The sequence below is a fragment of the Equus przewalskii genome, chromosome 7 (assembly GCF_037783145.1).
Source record: "Equus przewalskii isolate Varuska chromosome 7, EquPr2, whole genome shotgun sequence".
In the NCBI taxonomy this organism is placed as follows: Eukaryota; Metazoa; Chordata; class Mammalia; order Perissodactyla; family Equidae; genus Equus; species Equus przewalskii.
Genome location: NC_091837.1, coordinates 4939457 through 4956052, shown reverse-complemented (window position 1 = coordinate 4956052; position 16596 = coordinate 4939457). Strand labels below are relative to the sequence as shown.

General features: G+C 58.5%; 2 protein-coding genes across 4 annotated transcripts; both read right to left on the bottom strand.

Moving 5' to 3' along the window:
* Positions 1 to 4162: 4162 nt before the first annotated feature.
* On the bottom strand, positions 4163 to 6280 carry SDF2L1 (stromal cell derived factor 2 like 1). Its single transcript, XM_070628349.1, has 3 exons — positions 6018 to 6280; positions 5464 to 5660; positions 4163 to 4565 (listed from the first exon to the last, which is right to left on the bottom strand). The coding sequence occupies exons 1-3, from the start codon at positions 6202 to 6204 to the stop codon at positions 4284 to 4286; spliced, it is 666 nt and encodes a 221-aa protein (XP_070484450.1). The 5' UTR covers positions 6205 to 6280; the 3' UTR covers positions 4163 to 4283.
* A 4253-nt stretch (positions 6281 to 10533) lies between these two features.
* On the bottom strand, positions 10534 to 15461 carry CCDC116 (coiled-coil domain containing 116). 3 transcript variants are annotated; one of them, XM_070626882.1, is made up of 5 exons: positions 15120 to 15461; positions 14657 to 14796; positions 13369 to 13932; positions 12332 to 13249; positions 10534 to 11453 (listed from the first exon to the last, which is right to left on the bottom strand). In XM_070626882.1, exons 2-5 carry the CDS (start codon positions 14726 to 14728, stop codon positions 10713 to 10715), a joined length of 2295 nt encoding a protein of 764 aa, XP_070482983.1. In that variant the 5' UTR covers positions 14729 to 14796; positions 15120 to 15461; the 3' UTR covers positions 10534 to 10712. The 3 variants fall into 3 exon arrangements, with proteins under 3 accessions (XP_070482983.1, XP_008535662.2, XP_008535661.2); XM_008537440.2 differs by having other exon boundaries at positions 14657 to 14801; positions 15120 to 15243; XM_008537439.2 differs by lacking the exon at positions 15120 to 15461 and having other exon boundaries at positions 14657 to 14979.
* Between the last annotated feature and the right edge of the window lie 1135 nt (positions 15462 to 16596).

Sequence of the window (16596 nt, the reverse complement as noted above, 5' to 3'; positions counted from 1 at the left end):
GCTCTGCACTCACCTGATCTTCCGACGGAGGGTCCAGCCCAGCTCCGCAACTGCCCCTCATCACTGGGAAGTGGACCCAGGCTGCAAAACTCCCTCCTCAGAAGTGCTGTGGGTGGGGGTCTGGGCCTGACCGATGCCCTTTCATCATTGCACTGCTTCCAGCAGCCCACAGTAGTGCAACAGGGAAAGAGTGTCAGGCAGGCCTGCCAGCGCTTCTCCTCCAGTGGTCAGTTAGGGATCTGAGACCTGGAATGCAGGTCCACTGGGGCAGGGCCTTTGCCTGGGGAAAGGGTGCCCTCTGACCTCAGAGGCCCAGGCCTGGCCAGGATCTCAAGTTTCCATGGAGAAGGGAGTGAGCTGGGCAGGGGGGAGGGCAGGGTCTGCAAGCCTAAGGGGCCAGGCCTGGGGAGGGGAAAGGGAAGTATGGGGAAGGGAGGTCCCCAAGGCTAGTCCCAGATGCTTTGACAATATCATTGCACTGCTTCTCAGAGCACAGTAGTGCAACATCGTCACAGCACCTGCGGCCAGCAGGAGGGACCCACCGTCCCCAATGCACGCAGGGCGGGAAGCTCAAACATGGGTGGGTGGGGCTAGGGGCCCTATGCTGGACACCAGGGCAGGGACGGGGATTTCAGCAGGCCTGCCGTCCTGGGGTCCTCAGGACGCCAGAGCACCTGGACTTTCCCCGGCACGCTCCAGATTGCGGTGAAAAGAACCCAGACTGAAGAGTATCTCCAACCCCGGAGTCGGAGCGGATAGGGGGAAGGGTGCGTACACACAAAGGAGAGTGCCCGCGCTCCACCGCAGTCCGAAGCCCACTCGCGCCCGGAGCGGGGGTAGGTGCAGCCCGACGACCCTGCGCTTTCACCCGGCTCTGGGACAAGAAGGGTGGCCCCACTCCGGGACGACGCGCCCCTGCCGGCTCAGGCCCCCATCACTAGCTCCCGGCCCCCAACTTGGGCTCCGCGTTCTGTCCTAACAGACTCTCTGCCCAGTCACTTAAAGCGGAGCAGAGAAAAGGGAAGCCTTCCCGCCCTTCTGGAGTCCCCTGCCCAGAAAGGGCGCCAGGGTCCGTCTGCGCCTCTCACAGTCCCGCCGGGCAGGGCCGCCTTAGCCGGGCCCCTAGCCCAGACCGTGCTACTCACGCGGCAGGACACCCCTTTCGTGCAGGGCTGCGGCAGGACGCGGAAGGCTAGTGGGAGAGAGGTCCTGGCGGTCGTGTGCCCCCGTCGTCCCCACCCGGACGACCCTGTACCTCGTGGCGCCCTCTCGCCCGCCTGCTCCATCTTTAACCTGCTGACAGTCGGCGGGGCCCAGCCCCGGCTCCTTAGCATAGCGCCGCGCTCATTGGCCGGCGCCGGCGCGGGGCTTCGCCTCCCGCACGCCTATTGGCTGAGACTGGAGCGATTTCAAAATAGCCTCCGGGCCCGGATTGGCCGGGCGCGGGCAGAGTCTCCGGCTCCGTGGTTTTAACAATGAGTTCTACAAACTCTTTCTCCCCATTCATAACTTATCAACAGCGACTTTGCCCGCCTTTTCTCAGCTTCAGTCTCTGCGAGGTTTCTAGGAGCGCGGACAAGAGTGTCTGGAAGCCGAATGAGGGGCGCGGCCGGGGGTGCTGAGCCCACTGGGGAAGTGGCTGCGACCCTAGAAAAATGCCTGAACCCGCGGTCAAGCCGGCTGTGGAGGAGGGCCGCAGACTGCTCCGTTTTCCAAGCAGAAATTGCTCCCCCTGTGCCTCCTGGACGAACGTTTGGGGGCGGTGGGCTTTCTGGCTAGGGTAGCCCCCTCCCTACCCAACCCAACCGCATCGCCCAGCTTGACCAGAGTGGATTTGCCTGAAGCCACCCGGGTTGGCCTGGGCGGCTGAGAGCTGTCTTGGAGCACGTGGAGCCCTGTGGATCTGTGGGAGGTACTGGGAAAGGGATGTCGGCTGGAGTCCCCGCGTGATTGCGATCCACTTCGCGGATAAGCATTCATTAAGTGCTTACCCTGGGCTGATCACCTGGAAAGATATACACTGCCCGACCCCCACATAGTTGCAACGCTTAGGCCGCTGTGCATCTGGACCCCCTCCTGTTTTATTCTCTCAGTCCAGTGGTTGAGAGCAAATTTTTTTGAGGCGGGCGGAGCTGGGTTTGAATCTTTACAAACCTCGGCTGCCTCCTCTGCAAAATTAAGATGGTAATTGAACCTGCTTCATAGGGTTGTTGCCAGGAGCAAATGAGGTGCTGTGTAAATCCTTGGCCCAACGCCTGGCACTTAGTGTTTAATAAATAGCTCTGCTGCTGCTGCAGTTTTAATTTTTGGTCTTTTCCCACATTCTGCCCAGAGCCATCTCACCTGCTCCCACAGCTTCGACCTTGATTTCCCAAGGATTCCTACATGCTGTGCACCGTTTGACTCTGCTCTTAATTAACACTCCTCACTGATGTGTGTGTGTGGTTGTAGGGAGATCATAGAGGCAGAAGTGGACTCTTACAGCCCGGAGCAGCCAGGGATGGACCAAAAGAGTACCCCCTTGGATTTGCAGAGCGTAATCCACACTGTGGGTGCCCTGCCCACACCCCCTTGGCAATCACCTCTGCGGAAAAGATGTTCCCTGCCAGCACCTGTGGCTGTGCTTGAGGGCTTAAGCTGGATGCAGAATAAAGCCCTCACGTACACTTCCCAATGTGCAGGGCCGGCGGGAAGTGCCACAGTCATTCCCCCCCAGCTCTCACCCGCAGCCTCAGCCAATGACGGAAGACATTTTGGTTGGATAATTACCCCCCACTCCACCCCCCTGCCCTGCTTCCTTGTGCCTTCAGGTTTTGACCTGGATTCCAGAGCTCCCCGGTGGTATAATCTCCACTTGCCCACAGGGGTAACTCGCTCAATAATTCCACCTTCCCCAGCTGCCTTCCCTTCTCCTCCCACGGCCCGACCCCTCTGCACCAGTGTTTTCTGGGAGCACCTCCCAACAATCTCCTTGCACTCCAATCCTGTCTCAGGGCAGGTGAGTGACGGGAGAGGAGTGTAGGCTTGTAGACAGTGCTCAAGAGGTTGGCAGGGGAGGCCTCAGGAGGGGATCTGTGTCTGAGTAGAGCAGCAGCTCCTGGAGGAGAAGGGTGAGGGGTAATGGGCCCAAGGCCTCCACAGGACCCTCCTTCCCCTCAGGCCTCAAATTGGCTAGAGCTTTTCTCCCACCCCTGGAAGGTCAATTGATTTCTCAACTGTAAGGTGCTCTGTCCACACTCCTCCAGGCCCCTTGCGACCAGTTGTTACCCCCAGCCTCTCCTTGGACTCTTTCATTCTCATTCAGGAAAGTGGCACCCTCTCTAAGCCCCTCCTTCAACACAGCCCCACCGGGGCCTAGTTAGCAAGTCCAGGAAGCCTGTAATCCCCATTATGACCTCTAGAGGGCACCCACACACCAGTGAAACTAACAACTACCTTCCTTTATTAGGACCCTCCTATTTATTGCTCCTGTTTTTAAATTGTAATACTTTGCCTGCCCAAATTGTGCCTTTCCTTCCAAGAAGCCTGCTCATATCTCTGCAGGTAGCAGTTCTCTGCGGTTACCTTCCCCTGCCATCTTTTGAAATTTTGTTATCTCCTTGGGACCTTGGAAGGTTGTAGTGGGGGCCTGAGATGCCACATGCCTGGGCAGGCTGGGGTGCCATCTGCACCAAGAGTGAGGGAATCTGTGATGCTAATTTCTAGGAGATGGGCAGAGTCCCGGCCTGATGTTTGCTCAGAGACAAGTGTCAAGACTATTGCAATTGTTAGGGGAGGGGTGCCAGGAGAATGGGGGGGGGGGGCCTCACCTCAAGGGATGAGGGACAAGGGAGCTTGTGCCCCATCCCTGTTGGCAAGAAGCGGGGCTCCCACTCATCCTTCTGAGGCCCTGACCCTGGCCCTAGCCCTTAACAGGAAGGTTCATGGAGCTCAGGGACTGGGAACTGGAGTCACTTGCCATCAGATCATCAAAGGCTGGATAGTGGGGCTGTGATGGTCCGGAGCAGTGTTGGAGTGCATGGAAGAGCATCAAAAACCTTTGGACGGGTTCAGCTGTCTGGCTGTGCTAGAGACAGAGGTTTCGCACTGAGGAAAACATGGTGAACTGGGCCAGGGAGGGTGGGCACCTCCTGGTCACCCCCAAGCTTGCAACAAAACACAATCACAGAGCAACATTCTTTAATCAACAAAGGCACTTAAAAATCCCTACAAACCCAAAGTCCCCACCAAGAGTGGCCCTGTAGACACCACACCCTGCCCCTCCATTCACCCATCCATGGCACTCAGAGTTCATCGTGGCCTGCAGAGGGATCCACACTGGGCTTGATAAAGATGCCTTCCATGGCCTTCCACGTATTGTGCGTATTGGCACTGGGCATGCCGTGCACCTCGTACTGCCCACGGATGGGGTTCCCATACTGCTCGCCGGTAACTGACAGGAACACAGAGGTGCCCAGGTGCTGGAAGCGCACGGCGGCCTCTCGCTCCCAGTGTTGCCCTGAGCAGCGCACCGTCCACAGGTCCAGGTCGTCGCCCTCGCCACCTTCCCCAAAGGCACTCACCTCCTAGAAGCGCAAGGGGCGAGAGGACAGTGGTCACCACAGAGTGCACAATGAGTCCCCTGTGGTCACTTGCCGGGCAGCAGCACTCATGCCCAGGGCACTGGGCCTTGGGTCATTCCCTACACCTCTCTGAGCCTCAGCTTCCACAGCTGCAAAATAGGACACCACACCTCCCACCTCCAGCACCCTTTAGGCCTTCCCCAACACAGGCTCTTTAATACATGCACAGCCCACCCTCTCCGTCTGAGCGGTGACCACTGGCCCTTGTGGAGCTAAGGCCTCCTCCTCTCTGTTCTCCCTGCCCTGACCCCTCAGACTCCGGCTCAGCATAAAGTCCAACCCCTCAGGCTGACAGTCAAGGTCTCTATTTATCTCATACTTTTTCTGCTGACAACCCCCCCAAAGCACCCTCTGTTCCACCCCACTCCCTCCCTGCTAGCACCCCCTACACATCCTTCCACTCCTCCCCTTCCCGGTCCAGTTTCAGTGAACTCCACTCACAAGCTGTTCCCCAGGCCTGGAAAGACACTGTCTTCTCTGTGGCCTGGAGGACTCCTACTCACCCTTCCAGACCCAGCCTGAATTCCTCCACTCCATTCCCCCCCCAAAGGCCATGTGGATCCCCCTCCTGGGTCCAACTGGCCCCCCAGGAGTAGAGCTATCCAGCCAGATCGCTCTTCCTTGTCTGTCTCCTCCCTGGGCTGAGAGCTCCTGCGGGCAGGACCCTGGCCGAGTCACCTCTGTGTCGCTAGAGGAGGCGCTCAGTAAACGTTTCGGAATTGAAATTTCCGTTTCACAGAGGAAGCTGATGCTCAGAGCAGGTGAGAAGAGTCAAGGCTCCTTCCCTGGTCCTCATAGACGCACCAGGAGCCTCTCCTAGGGCTGGTGGAGGGGGTCTCACCTGGTTGTTAGACAGCGGCGACGGGAAGTGGTGCGTGTGCAGGTTCTTGCCGGTTAGCACGTGCGTGAGCCGCACGGCCTGACCGCAGCGCACCGGGGACCCGCGCGGGCACCCGCCCTCCGAGCCGCCGCGGATCCGCCAGTAGCTATTGGCGTCGTCAGATGCCTCCACGCCGGTCACCGACTGTTGGCCGCTGCCTGAGGGGCGACACCCCATCCCATCCGGGGTCGCCGTCAATCTCGGAACTCCGAACGCTCGGCCAGGACACCATAAACTTTCCCGGACAACCTCAACCCTGGGACCCCAACGGCTCACCCCCAGGCCCCCCTCTGGCCCCCGGCTGAACTCCAAATCCCTTGGCCTGAAGCTCCCGGACGACTCTCCTGGCCCCCAATATCCCGAGGACCCCCTCAAACCCCCAGTCCTTGTCCCCCTTGGTCTTCCAACAACCCAGCCCCCTGGCCCGGTTTCCTGATGACCCCCAGACCCCTAGCCCGCAGACCCTTCGGCCCGACCACCCCGCCTCCCAAATCCCAGCCCCGGGCCCCACGCACCAGATCCGTATTTGATGTCGTGCGAGTGCAGCCGCACCCTGTGCTGCGTGTTGAACAACTTCAGCACCGACCCGCAGGTCACGGGCCCCGCGCCGGTCTTGGAGGCACCGCTGACCGGCACCAAGAGCGCCAGCAGCAGCCCCAGCAACACCGGTCCGGCAGCTCGGCCGCAGCCCGCGCTCCACATCCCCCCGGCCCGGCTCCGGCAGCTCCGGCCCGTGGGCCGCTTCCGTCCTCGCCGCCGGCCAATCCGGCTCTGACAGAGCCCACCGCAGCAGCCAATCGCCGGCGCGCACGGCGTTCCGCCTGGACTGTCATTGGGTCGGCGTGGAGGGGACCCGCCCCCAGCTTTCGAGAGCGGCAGTGGGGAGGGGGCTTGGAGACACGAGGAGGGTTTTGATTGGTCCACGCTTGAGAGGCTTCACCAATGAATTCCAAGAGAAGGCAGGTGCGGCACCAAACGGTGGGAGAGCTGCCGGCGAGCAGCCTTAGGTGGGGGCACCCTACCCAGCCGCCGCTGAGTCCCTGGACTCCCCGGCTCAGGGTCCGACGACCCTGCTGGCACGTGATCACGAAGTCCCCCCCCTTTTTTTTTTTTTTTTTAAGATTTTTTATTTTTCTTTTTTTCTCCCCAAAGCCTCCTGGTCCATCTAGTCCTTCTAGTTGTGGTATGTGGGATGCCGCCTCAGCATGGCCTGATGAGCGATGCCATGTCCGCGCCCAGGATTCGAACCGGGGAAACCCTGGGCCGCCGAAGCAGAGCGCACGAACTTAACCCCTCGGCCACGGGGCTGGCCCCGACGAAGTCCCCTTAATCCTGGATGCCTGGGCCCTCAAACATGCCTCTCCCTCGGACCCTGGGTCCGAAGCTACTGGGTCTCGAGGTTGCTCGACCACTAGATTTTGCGGTCAAAAAGTCGACAGATCTCAGATACTGAATCACCTGGTCCTTCAGTCCCTGAACCCCAGTCACTCGGTCATTGCCCCCTCTTTGCCATTGGGTCACCGGCAGAATCTCATGGTCACTAGGTCATTAGGCAGCAGAGGGCAGTAGGGAACTGTGGTGTTGAGGATAATGGCATTTTCTCACCAGAAAGCCCCAAAGCTGTCTTAGAAAACCAGAGACGTGGGAGACCAAATGACTGTGGGAACCAAGCCCGGGTGACAGTGTGTCCCAGGTTTCAGACTTGAGTGGGTCCTGGTCTCAATGCCTTGTCAGAGGGCTGTCAGCTCAAGGTGGGGAAACTCACACCACTGTGTGTTCATGTGAGTGTTCATAAGAGTGAACACTCTTATGTTGACTTCACTCCAGGCCCTGTGGTGGGGACGGGGGAGCTGGCTCTGGGCTGCATTACCCAATAGGCTGATCTACCCATGCACCTGGGGCACCAGCAAAGCAGGGAGAAAAGTTCATGTTTCATTAAATCAACTAGAATTTTGCATTCAGAAAATCCAGAGTAGAGCCATTTTATTACAGCAACATGCTTTTTTAGGGTTTTCATGTTTAATATTGTTTTTACTTCGATAAGACACCTCAATTTTTTTGGTGCTTAGAGTGTCTAAATTGCTAAAGGTCTGCCCTGGATTTGGCAGACCCTGCGCTTGAGGGACCTCCAATCCAAGGTGGAGGGCTAGAGTACAATCTGGGAAGCAATAGATTTGTCCTTCTGGACATACCAACCAGCATCTCAAAGTGAATATGTCCAAGGCAGAATACCTGGTCTCCTCCTCGAACTGTTCCACGCTGAGGCGTCCAGGCCTAATGACACCTCTGTTCACCAGTTGCTGAAGCCCAAAGTGTGGGATTCACTTGCATTTCCTCTCTTTCCTGCACTCCTCACATCTAATCCAACATGTCTTGATGGCTGTGACTCTCAAACAGACCGTGAGGTATCTCTCCTGTGTCCCCCAGCACCACCCTAATCCAAGCCACCCCATCTCCCCACCAGATATCTACCTCCATCTCCTAACAGATTTTCCTGCTTCCACTAGTCAGGCCCCTCCAAGACTTTCTCCATAAAGAAAAGCGATTTGTGCCTTCTTTACAAAGCATAAATCAGACCACACCAGGCACCTGCTGAAAATTGCCAATAACTTCCTCTTGCACGTAGGGCCAGAGCGTGGTGAGGACACAGCAGGCAACCTCCTGAGGCAACCTCAGGCAAAGACAGGATTCCAAGTACAGCAGAGACCCCAGAACTGGAGTAGAGGAAGCCAATGTGACTTTCCCTTGACTCTCGTGGAGCCTCATGGCTTCTCGTAGCTGTTCTCTTTTCCTGCCTTCCCCAGCTCATCCTATGGGCAGATGCTCCGGGCCAATTATGATATCACCAGGGCCCTCTACCTGTCAGCCACAGTTTGCCTTCAGGTTCAGATTCTCAAGGGAGAATCTGAGTGACTCAACTTGGTTCCAGGGACGGCACAAGGTGCGATCAGCTATGGGGGGCGGGGGCAGGGGTGTGTGTTGTAGCTAGTCTCCAAATGTGGCTACTAACAATTCCTCCCATCCTGTGAGTGCAAGCCGCGCCTCTTGTGAAGACGCAGAGTCCGTCTCCCCTCCTCTTGAATCTGGGCAGGCATTGTGATTCGCTTTGACCAGAGAATGCCACAAAAGTGCTGTTTTGGGACTCCTGAGCACAGGCTGTGAGAGCGCCGGTGGGTCTTGTTTCTTCCCTCTGGGAAACCAGCTGCGGCCCCGTGCTATAAGGAAGTGCAGGCAGGCAACTGAATGGTCAGAGGCCACGTGGAAAGAAACACTGGAAGAGGAGAGGCCATGTGAGATGTTCCAGCTTCAGCCCAGCCCCCAGCTGGAAGCAGCCACATGGGCGACTCTGCCTACACCGCTACTGCTACCAGCTGAGCCTGTCAAAACCCAGCATTGTGACAAATGATTTTCTTTGAAGCCACTTAAGTCTGGGAGTGGTTACACAGCGCCAAATACCTGACACAGGAGCTCAGGTCAGATGTCTCTAGCACCACGTGCCAGTAGTTCCCAAGGGGCTACTGCCACCCCAGGGACAGTCCCTAGACGGGTACCTCTGAGGATGAGGAGGAAGTATGTTCTCTTCCCCCGTGAGGACTTGACAGCGGGACCTAGGGAGCTGGTGGGTGTCACAGCAGCTGCTGTCTCTCAGAGCCTTGGGGCTCCCCTCTTCCCTCCTTTCTGCTGACGGGATTCCTGCCACTCTGTGAGAAGAGTGGAAGATGGCTGCTCCACACCATCCACATTCGTCTTTAGCAGTTAGTGCAAACTGGAGCAGAATCTTTCAGTCCCTCCCAATTGCAGGGTCCCAGGAAAGAACCTGACTGGCCCAGCTTGGAACAGGGATGCACCAGTAGGTCCAATCAACTGTTGCCAAGTGGTATGGCAATAAGGTATGAAAATGGCTGTCACGGCCCCCCACTGTGCTGGTGGTGGCAGTGGGTGGCCTCAGGGAATGGGTATTACAATGCTCAGCTTGCCAAAAGAGCTCTATGAGAAAATGGGTCCCTGATCCCCCTGCCACCTTAGGACCCTGGTCCCTCTGACTGGTAGGGGAGCAAGTCCTCCTTCCTGAATCTCAGGGTGTGGGTATCGTGTGGAAGGTCCTCCCTGCCTGGCTCCAGAGGAAGCTCTACAGTTGCTGTATTCTAACCCATGGACCACTGAGCATGGTCAGGCTGGGTTGAGCAGGCATGGCCTTTATGCACCCGGGTGGGCTCCAGGGGGAGGCAGTAGAGACCCATCAGGGTCCCCACAATGGTGCCTACACAGCGAGGCAGAGAGGAGCATCTTCAAGTGTTTTCTCAGCCACAGGACAAGATGATGGTGGAAGAGGTTGAGCTGCTCCCTGGGTGAAGATGCCTGAACACGGAACAAACAGGCTGCACCAGGAAGGCAGAGGGAAGGAGGGTGCTGAGCTGGTGGTGGCACAGGATGGCCAGAAGCCCCAGGAGAACCTTGGAGATGAGACCTGCCAATCACAGCGCCAGCTACGCCCACAGACCCTTCTAGAGAGAGCTGCCTGCCCAGGGCCACTGCAGGAGAAGTAGCCATGTGGCCAGCCTGGAGCAACCAACCCACATCTTGACTGACCAGCAGCCCCCATGTGACCTGGTGTGAAACCTCCAGATTCAGGAGTTGGGGCTGGGAAACACAAATTAGGAAGATAGGTCGCATGGGAGCAGCAGGAGAGGGTGGATGCGTGGTTCCTCAGTCGGAACGTGAAGGTGTGCAATGTCAAAGGGAGGGGAGAGCCACCTTGGCAGAGGAGGAGCCCTCCAGAAGCAGGAGCTGTGATGCACAAGGGCTGTGACAGAGGAGGACCATGAGCCCTGAGAGGCTTGAAGAGCCAGGAAGAGGCAGCCTAGGGTGCAGAGGGCCAGGAGCAGGGACTTGTGTTCAAGCAGAGCATGTGAGGTCACGGGAGTCAGAACATGGCCAGCTGTCAGACCTGGCCCGCTGGACGTGTTACTCGAAGGCGGGTGTGCAGGTGTGTGGAAGGGAGGCTGTAATCTCTGGACGAGAAAACCACACTCCATCAACACAAGCTTTATTTGCCCCGTTGGCTCCCCTGAGAGGCACAGCAGAGCTCCCTAGGGGCGTTCGGCCCTTCCGACCTTTGCTCAGGGCAGGGGCAGGTGGGGTGGGTAGCATTCCGACAGAGCAGGAGGAGGAGCAGGGAACTGAGCGCTCAGTGCGACTTATGGGCGCCCTCACGGGGGGTCACCGTGGCCTGCTTCTGTGGAGTGGCTGACCTTGGCCTCCACTTGAGCCTTGGGGGGGCCCCAGGGCTCACCCTGGTCCCCAAAGAAGTTGTGGTTGTCCTCCTCGCCATCCTCACTGCTCCGGCTGTCCTCCATGTCCTCTGCCTGCTCAGACGGATTGGAGCCCATGCCACTGCTGGAGGGTGTGGAGAGCTTGGCCTGCAGCAGGCTCGCGGCCTCCTCCTCTTCAGCTGTAGGATCCTTCTCGGGGGTGAGCAGCTGGGGGTCTGCCAACTCAGCATCGAGGCCAGGCTCTGTGGCCTCATCCTGATCCATGTCGGTGGCCGGCTGGGGCAGCGTGGAGGGGGACTCTCTGCTATGCTGGGAGGAGCCGAGGTGGGAGGCGTCGTGCTGGGTCTGCCAGGACACCGGCCGGGCCCATTCAGCCTCCTCGAGCTTGCGCAGCAGGCAGCTCCAGTCAATCTTCGAGGACAGGCGGATGCGGGAGCCCTTCACCTTCTTGAAGCCCAGGAAGAGGTCCATGAGCACCTCAGTGACAGGGAAGGAGATGAAGCCCAGCTGCTCGGTAAGGTTCTTCTCAAATTTGTACTTGTAGACGAGCAAGGAGACGGACTGCTCCATCAAGTAGTTAACGAGCTCCTCATACCAGGGGCTGGAGAGGTGGGACATGGTTGACTTGGACGAGATGGAGGGCAGCGGCTTCTTCTTCAGGAACCTGTACTCGGGGCTCTGTGCAGCAGCCGGGGAGGGAAAGGGAGACAAGTCATGCCACTCATGCTGCCCTGGGACGCCCCTCAGATCCAGAGCACCCTCCACATGACCCACATGGGCGCCACACCTGTTGTACTAAGGGGACGGCCTTGCCACACCTGCTGTGCTGTCCCAGGCAACAACTGAGCACAAGCTGTGCATATCGGCCAACCCTCACACTTACCACACCGTCGTCATGCTGGCCACACCAGTCAGGCCTGGGGCAAGGCCGGTGACCTTGGTCACAATGTTAGCCAAAGCAGAGCCTGTACAACCTGGGATCTGGCAGGTTCTTGCCCAGGCCAGGGTTGAGAGGAATGAAGCATGTCTGGCGCAAGAGGAGGGTCAGGGGGCTATGCTGGGGACACACCAGGTGAAGCCACCTATGTCTTCTCTGTACCCTTCTTGAGTAACTCCCTCTCAGCAAGGAGACACTCTGGAGAGCCCTGTCCTGGGCAGCAGGACCAGAGGGAGCTGGACCTTGTATGCAGGGCCCCACTCCAGGCTCAGGCTGTTGTCCACAAGGGACAGGACCCTCCCCACGTGGGAGGGCTTCTGAGATTCACATTCAAACGTTAAAAAATACTCAGAATAAAAAATAGCCTTTATTCATCTTTGACAACACCTGGCAGTAGCTAGGCCAGGATTCCTGGTCCCCCCTCAGCTTTCCCCTGCTCAGGTGGTTCCCACAGTGCAGGCAAGAGACCTGGACCTTGGGCACCTGCCGGCGACAGTGGCTGCTAGGAGTGGTAGCTGGAGGAGTCCTTACCCTGCAAATCCATCCCTAAGCCCCACAGCCCCACCCCTGAGGTCATCTCCAGATACAGAGAAGCAGGAGATGGGGAGAAGCTTCTTACCAAGGAGGCGAGTGGTGAGAATACAGGGTGGTGGTGGGAGGAGAGAGGGCAAGGGGAGGCAAGTGGAGCTGTGCCCCCGGTGGTCAGGTGGGTCTGGCTGGAGGGCACTTCCACAGTGATCCCCGGGGCGGGCAGGCTGAGATGCAGTCTCCGCCAGGGCCGGGGCCTCTGGCTGGAGCACAGGGGCCCAGAAGCAGGCACAGGTGGTCTCTGTACTTCAGGGTCCTGGTCGGGCACCTCTTGCCTGGGGTGGGGTGAGGGGACTTTGGGCTCTTCTGTGGGTGTCACCTTGAGACTGAACCTGGTGGCCACTTGGGCATTAGACACGGGGGAAGCACCTTCCTTGAGCTTGCCCCGTCCTCCGTATTTGATGCTCTTTCTATGAACCATCTTGAGGCTGGAGGGTATGGTGTGGAGAGACTCGCAGGGTTCCTCCTGGTCGGTGGGTATGGGCAGCTTGGAGCCTGATGTTGGGCCAGAGTTGGGCTCTGTCGTGGGAATTCTGACCCCAGGGAATTCCCATTCTGTTGGGAAGAGAGGGCAGCCATTGTGGCGGCGGGCATTGCTAAACTTATCCACAGCCTGGCTGACCACATTCTGCAGGGCGGGGAAGAGGTGGTGCTCGGCCAGGAAGCCCAGGGTCTGATGGGGCTCGAGGAGGGAACAGTAGCCTGGTAGGTTGAGCGATGCCGGCTGGCTCAGCAAGGACTTGATCTCCTTGTTGAACTCTTGCTTGAGGAAGCTCAGCTCCTGCTCTCCAGGCCCCAGGTCTGATGCCTCAGGCGTGCCTGAGCTTGAGCCCAGCAGGCCTGAGAACCAGGACAGGGGCTGCTCCGGGGTCCACTGGCTGCTGGCCTGGCTGCCCAGCGAGTCCCACAGCAGAGAGTTCCTCTGGGAGGAGGACTGCCCCAGGCATTTCTGCAGAGAGAGGGAGACTCTCAGAGGCGTCCAGGAGTGGCCAAGCCAGGCCTTGCCCCGGCCCTGGGCTCTGGACTGGGGTCCATCCCCCCTACCGGAGCCATGGCCCCAGATCTCACCCCTCTCTGCTCCAGCCGCAGCAGCCGTTTGAGGTTCTTCTCCAGCAGGAGTTTGTCCCTCACGGGCGGCAGTGGGCCCAAGCCACGGGCTCCCAAGTCACTGTCTGGGCAGCGGGAGCCCAACCAGCCGGCTGTGAAGCTGCTATGGGAGTCAGACACAGAGCTGGAGCAGGATGGGTAGTTGTTGGGGCGCCCGGTGCAGAGGCTGGGCCGGGCACGGTGCCGGTGCACGGTACTGAGGCTTGGCCGGGCACGCACCCGCCGCCCCGCCCTCGGCACCTCTATAGGGTCCTGCACCTCCACCAGCGGCACCCCGGCCTCTGTCTTCACAGTGGCCATGCGCTCAGTTGCCTCCTCCACCACCGTCTGCAGGCTGTCCAGGACCTGGCCCTCGACAAGGAAATCCAGAAAGCTACCAAAGGGCTGCAGGCCTCTCAGGTTTCGGCGGTGGCCACGGAGCCCTGAGCTGCCTGAGGGGCCATACATCGACGGTGGGTGTGGCATGTGGCCCAGCTTGGAGGCTTGCCCCATTTCCGGCAACAGTGGCTTCTTGGGTGGCTGCACCTGAGCAGACAGGCATGTCAGGGTGGGGAGAGATGCCCCATAGTGGAAGGGGTTCCTGGGGCCCTCCTAGGGCACTAGGAGCTGGGTGGGGAGTGGGCAGTAGAAGGCACTGTGTTTTGGAGTCAGGCTGCCCTGGGTTTGGCTCTGTCACATTCGGGCTGTTTGCCCATGGGCACGATGGCCCCTCTTGAGATCCAATTTCCTCTTCTGCAAAGTGGGGATCTATTTAGGGTTGCCCAGAAGCTTCCCTGACACCTGCATTTCACGTACACAAGACCTGGTCAGGGAGCCTGAAAGCCTGCTTCTCTCCTCACACAGGGTGTGAATGGGCAATTACAAAACCCCTCTGAGGCCCACGCAGGCTCTTCCTCTGTCCTAGAGCAGGCTAGCCCTGTCTCCACTGCTGGGCCGCACAGACCACCTGTGGTCACAAGCCCTGCGCACTCCTGGCTGTTTCTGGAACTTGAGCCCTAGGCCCTGAGCAGACTCCAAGCTCCCACTCTGGGGTTCCAGTCCACAAGCCCTTCCCAAGGTCAGGGAGACACAGGGAATGAAACTGAGGGTGACTAGGGCCCAGCAGGGGGACAGAGGAGTGGTCAAGGTGATAAGAACCTAAGAGGCCCAGAGAGGAAGTCAATAGGAGAGGGGAGCTGTAATCTGGGGCCCAGAGCTGGTGGGAAACATGTTGGGGACCTCAGAGTCAGGGCCTGACGGGCATACTTACCCGGGCCATGTACGCAGTGTGGCCCGCCTCATCGTCGGCCAAGTATCCCGAGTGATGGCGGCAGCTGGCCATAGTGCGGGTGGCCCGGCCCACTGCCCAACTCCTCTCTTTGGTTCTGCAGTGCAGCCGCGGATTCCTCTCTGCACTGGGCGGGGAGATGGCGTGAGGGTCCCCCCAGGCCTCCATGAGTCCAAGTCTACGTCCGTCCGTTGGCTACTGCGTCGGTGGCCCCAGGGGCTGCGGGTCCCTCGCTCCCCGCACCCCACATCGTTCGTGCGTCTGGCCCTTCCTCTGCTCGGAGTCCCCCGGGCTTCTGCACACCATCCATGTCCAGAATCGTAGGGGGTGAGGTCCCCGAGGACATCTGCATCCTGCCTCCGATGGTCTCTGGGCCTGGGTGTGTCCACCCCTCTCTCCTCCCAGACCCTGGCCTCCGCCCCTGGCCCAGAGCCGACCCGCTCACCAGAGTCCCCGCGCCTCGCTCGGGGCCGGTCAGTGCAGTCTGTACCCGCTGGAGGGCGGCGACACTGCGCTCTGGGGTCGCCCCCAGGGAGCCCACTTGCTTATTTACATGCCACGTCCTGATTGGCTCACAACGGGCCATTCGCCCTCTAGCTCCCCCGGCACAATGGTTGGGGGCGTGGCTAACATTGGTTCCTCCCCTCCCCCCACTTTACGAGGCTCTGCCCCGCCCACATTCGAGGCGGGAACCGGCGGCTGGAGATGCTGTTGACCGGCTCCGCCCAGACAGGAAGCGCCATCCGCGCTCTGCACCTGCCCTCAGGGGAGCCTAAGGGAGAAAGCCACCAGTCTCCCGGTGACACAAGCACCTTCCTCGGCTCTTATCGCTGCATCGTCCTGGTCATCCTGCTGTCTGACTGCTCCTTTCCAGGGTAGTCCCATCGCCCAGTGTGGATGACCCCGGGGTCTGTCTTGAGCCCTCTCCCCTCAGGGGTCCCCTTGAGCGCAGTAGAAAGTCTGGGCTCTAAGTCACAGATCTAGCTTGAATTCCTAGCTCTGCTGCCGGTGTGACTCAACCTCTCTGATCATCTGCTCCTTCTCTGTAAATGGAGTTGAGTGTCCTTCCACATAGGAGTATGGAGATTAAGTCAAGTCTTCATACAACACACATGGCATCCCAATAAGAATCTTGTATATCCTTACCTCTCCTCCCTGCTTTCCCCCTCTGCCCAGTAAATGCCTCCTAATGCAATCCCCCTTCCAAGTGTCATCTCCTTGGAGAAGGTTTTCCTCAACAGAATTATCCCAAATCCTATTCCAGACTCTGCCACACCGTATTGTACTTATTTACTTATTTGTCTAACAGATGGTGCTCCTTGGGGGTAGGATTGTAAGGATTGGAAGCTCGTCAAGCCCTTCTTACCCTGAGGCACTACCCCTAATCTCTAATATTTCTTTTTTCTTTTTGAGGAAGATTGGCCCTGAGCTAACATCTGTTGCCAATCTTCCTCTTTTTTTTTTTTAGCTCCCCAAAACCCCAGTACATAGTTGCATATCCTAGTTGTAGGTCATTCTGGTTCTTCCATGTGGGATGCTGCCACAGCATGGCTTGATGAGCACATGACAAGTCTGTGCACAGGATCTAACCCAGCAAACCATGGGCCACCGAAGGGGAGTGAACGAACTTAACCACTCAGCTACAGGGCCAGCACCTCTAATATTTCTAATATCAGTAGGTGCTCAATAAATGTTAAATTCCTCCTTCCAACCTGCAGACCCTGAGGGCCTCTGGCCTTTCCAGGATCAGCTTCTGAGTGGAGAATGATGGTTGAGGTCCGACAATTTAATAATCACAATTGAACACAATCCTTATTCCAAGAGCTTGGTGAAGGGCTTGACGAGCTTCCAATCCTTACAATGCCCCAAGAGGTGCATATTACTTGTTATTTTCAAGCTCGGCTCTGCCCTCTCTGCCCCTG

Coding starts and splice junctions, on each gene's coding strand:
- SDF2L1 (XM_070628349.1), bottom strand. CDS start 6,204: ATGTGGAGCGCGGGCTGCGGCCGAGCTGCCGGACCGGTGTTGCTGGGG. Junction 5,661..6,017: donor CGACATCAAATACGGATCTG/GTGCGTGGGGCC, acceptor GTCGCCCCTCAG/GCAGCGGCCAACAGTCGGTG. Junction 4,566..5,463: donor CGCCGCTGTCTAACAACCAG/GTGAGACCCCCT, acceptor TTGCGCTTCTAG/GAGGTGAGTGCCTTTGGGGA.
- CCDC116 (XM_008537439.2), bottom strand. CDS start 14,842: ATGGAGGCCTGGGGGGACCCTCACGCCATCTCCCCGCCCAGTGCAGAG. Junction 13,250..13,368: donor TGCGGCTGGAGCAGAGAGGG/GTGAGATCTGGG, acceptor CTCTCTCTGCAG/AAATGCCTGGGGCAGTCCTC. Junction 11,454..12,331: donor TCTCACCACTCGCCTCCTTG/GTAAGAAGCTTC, acceptor GCTGCTGCACAG/AGCCCCGAGTACAGGTTCCT.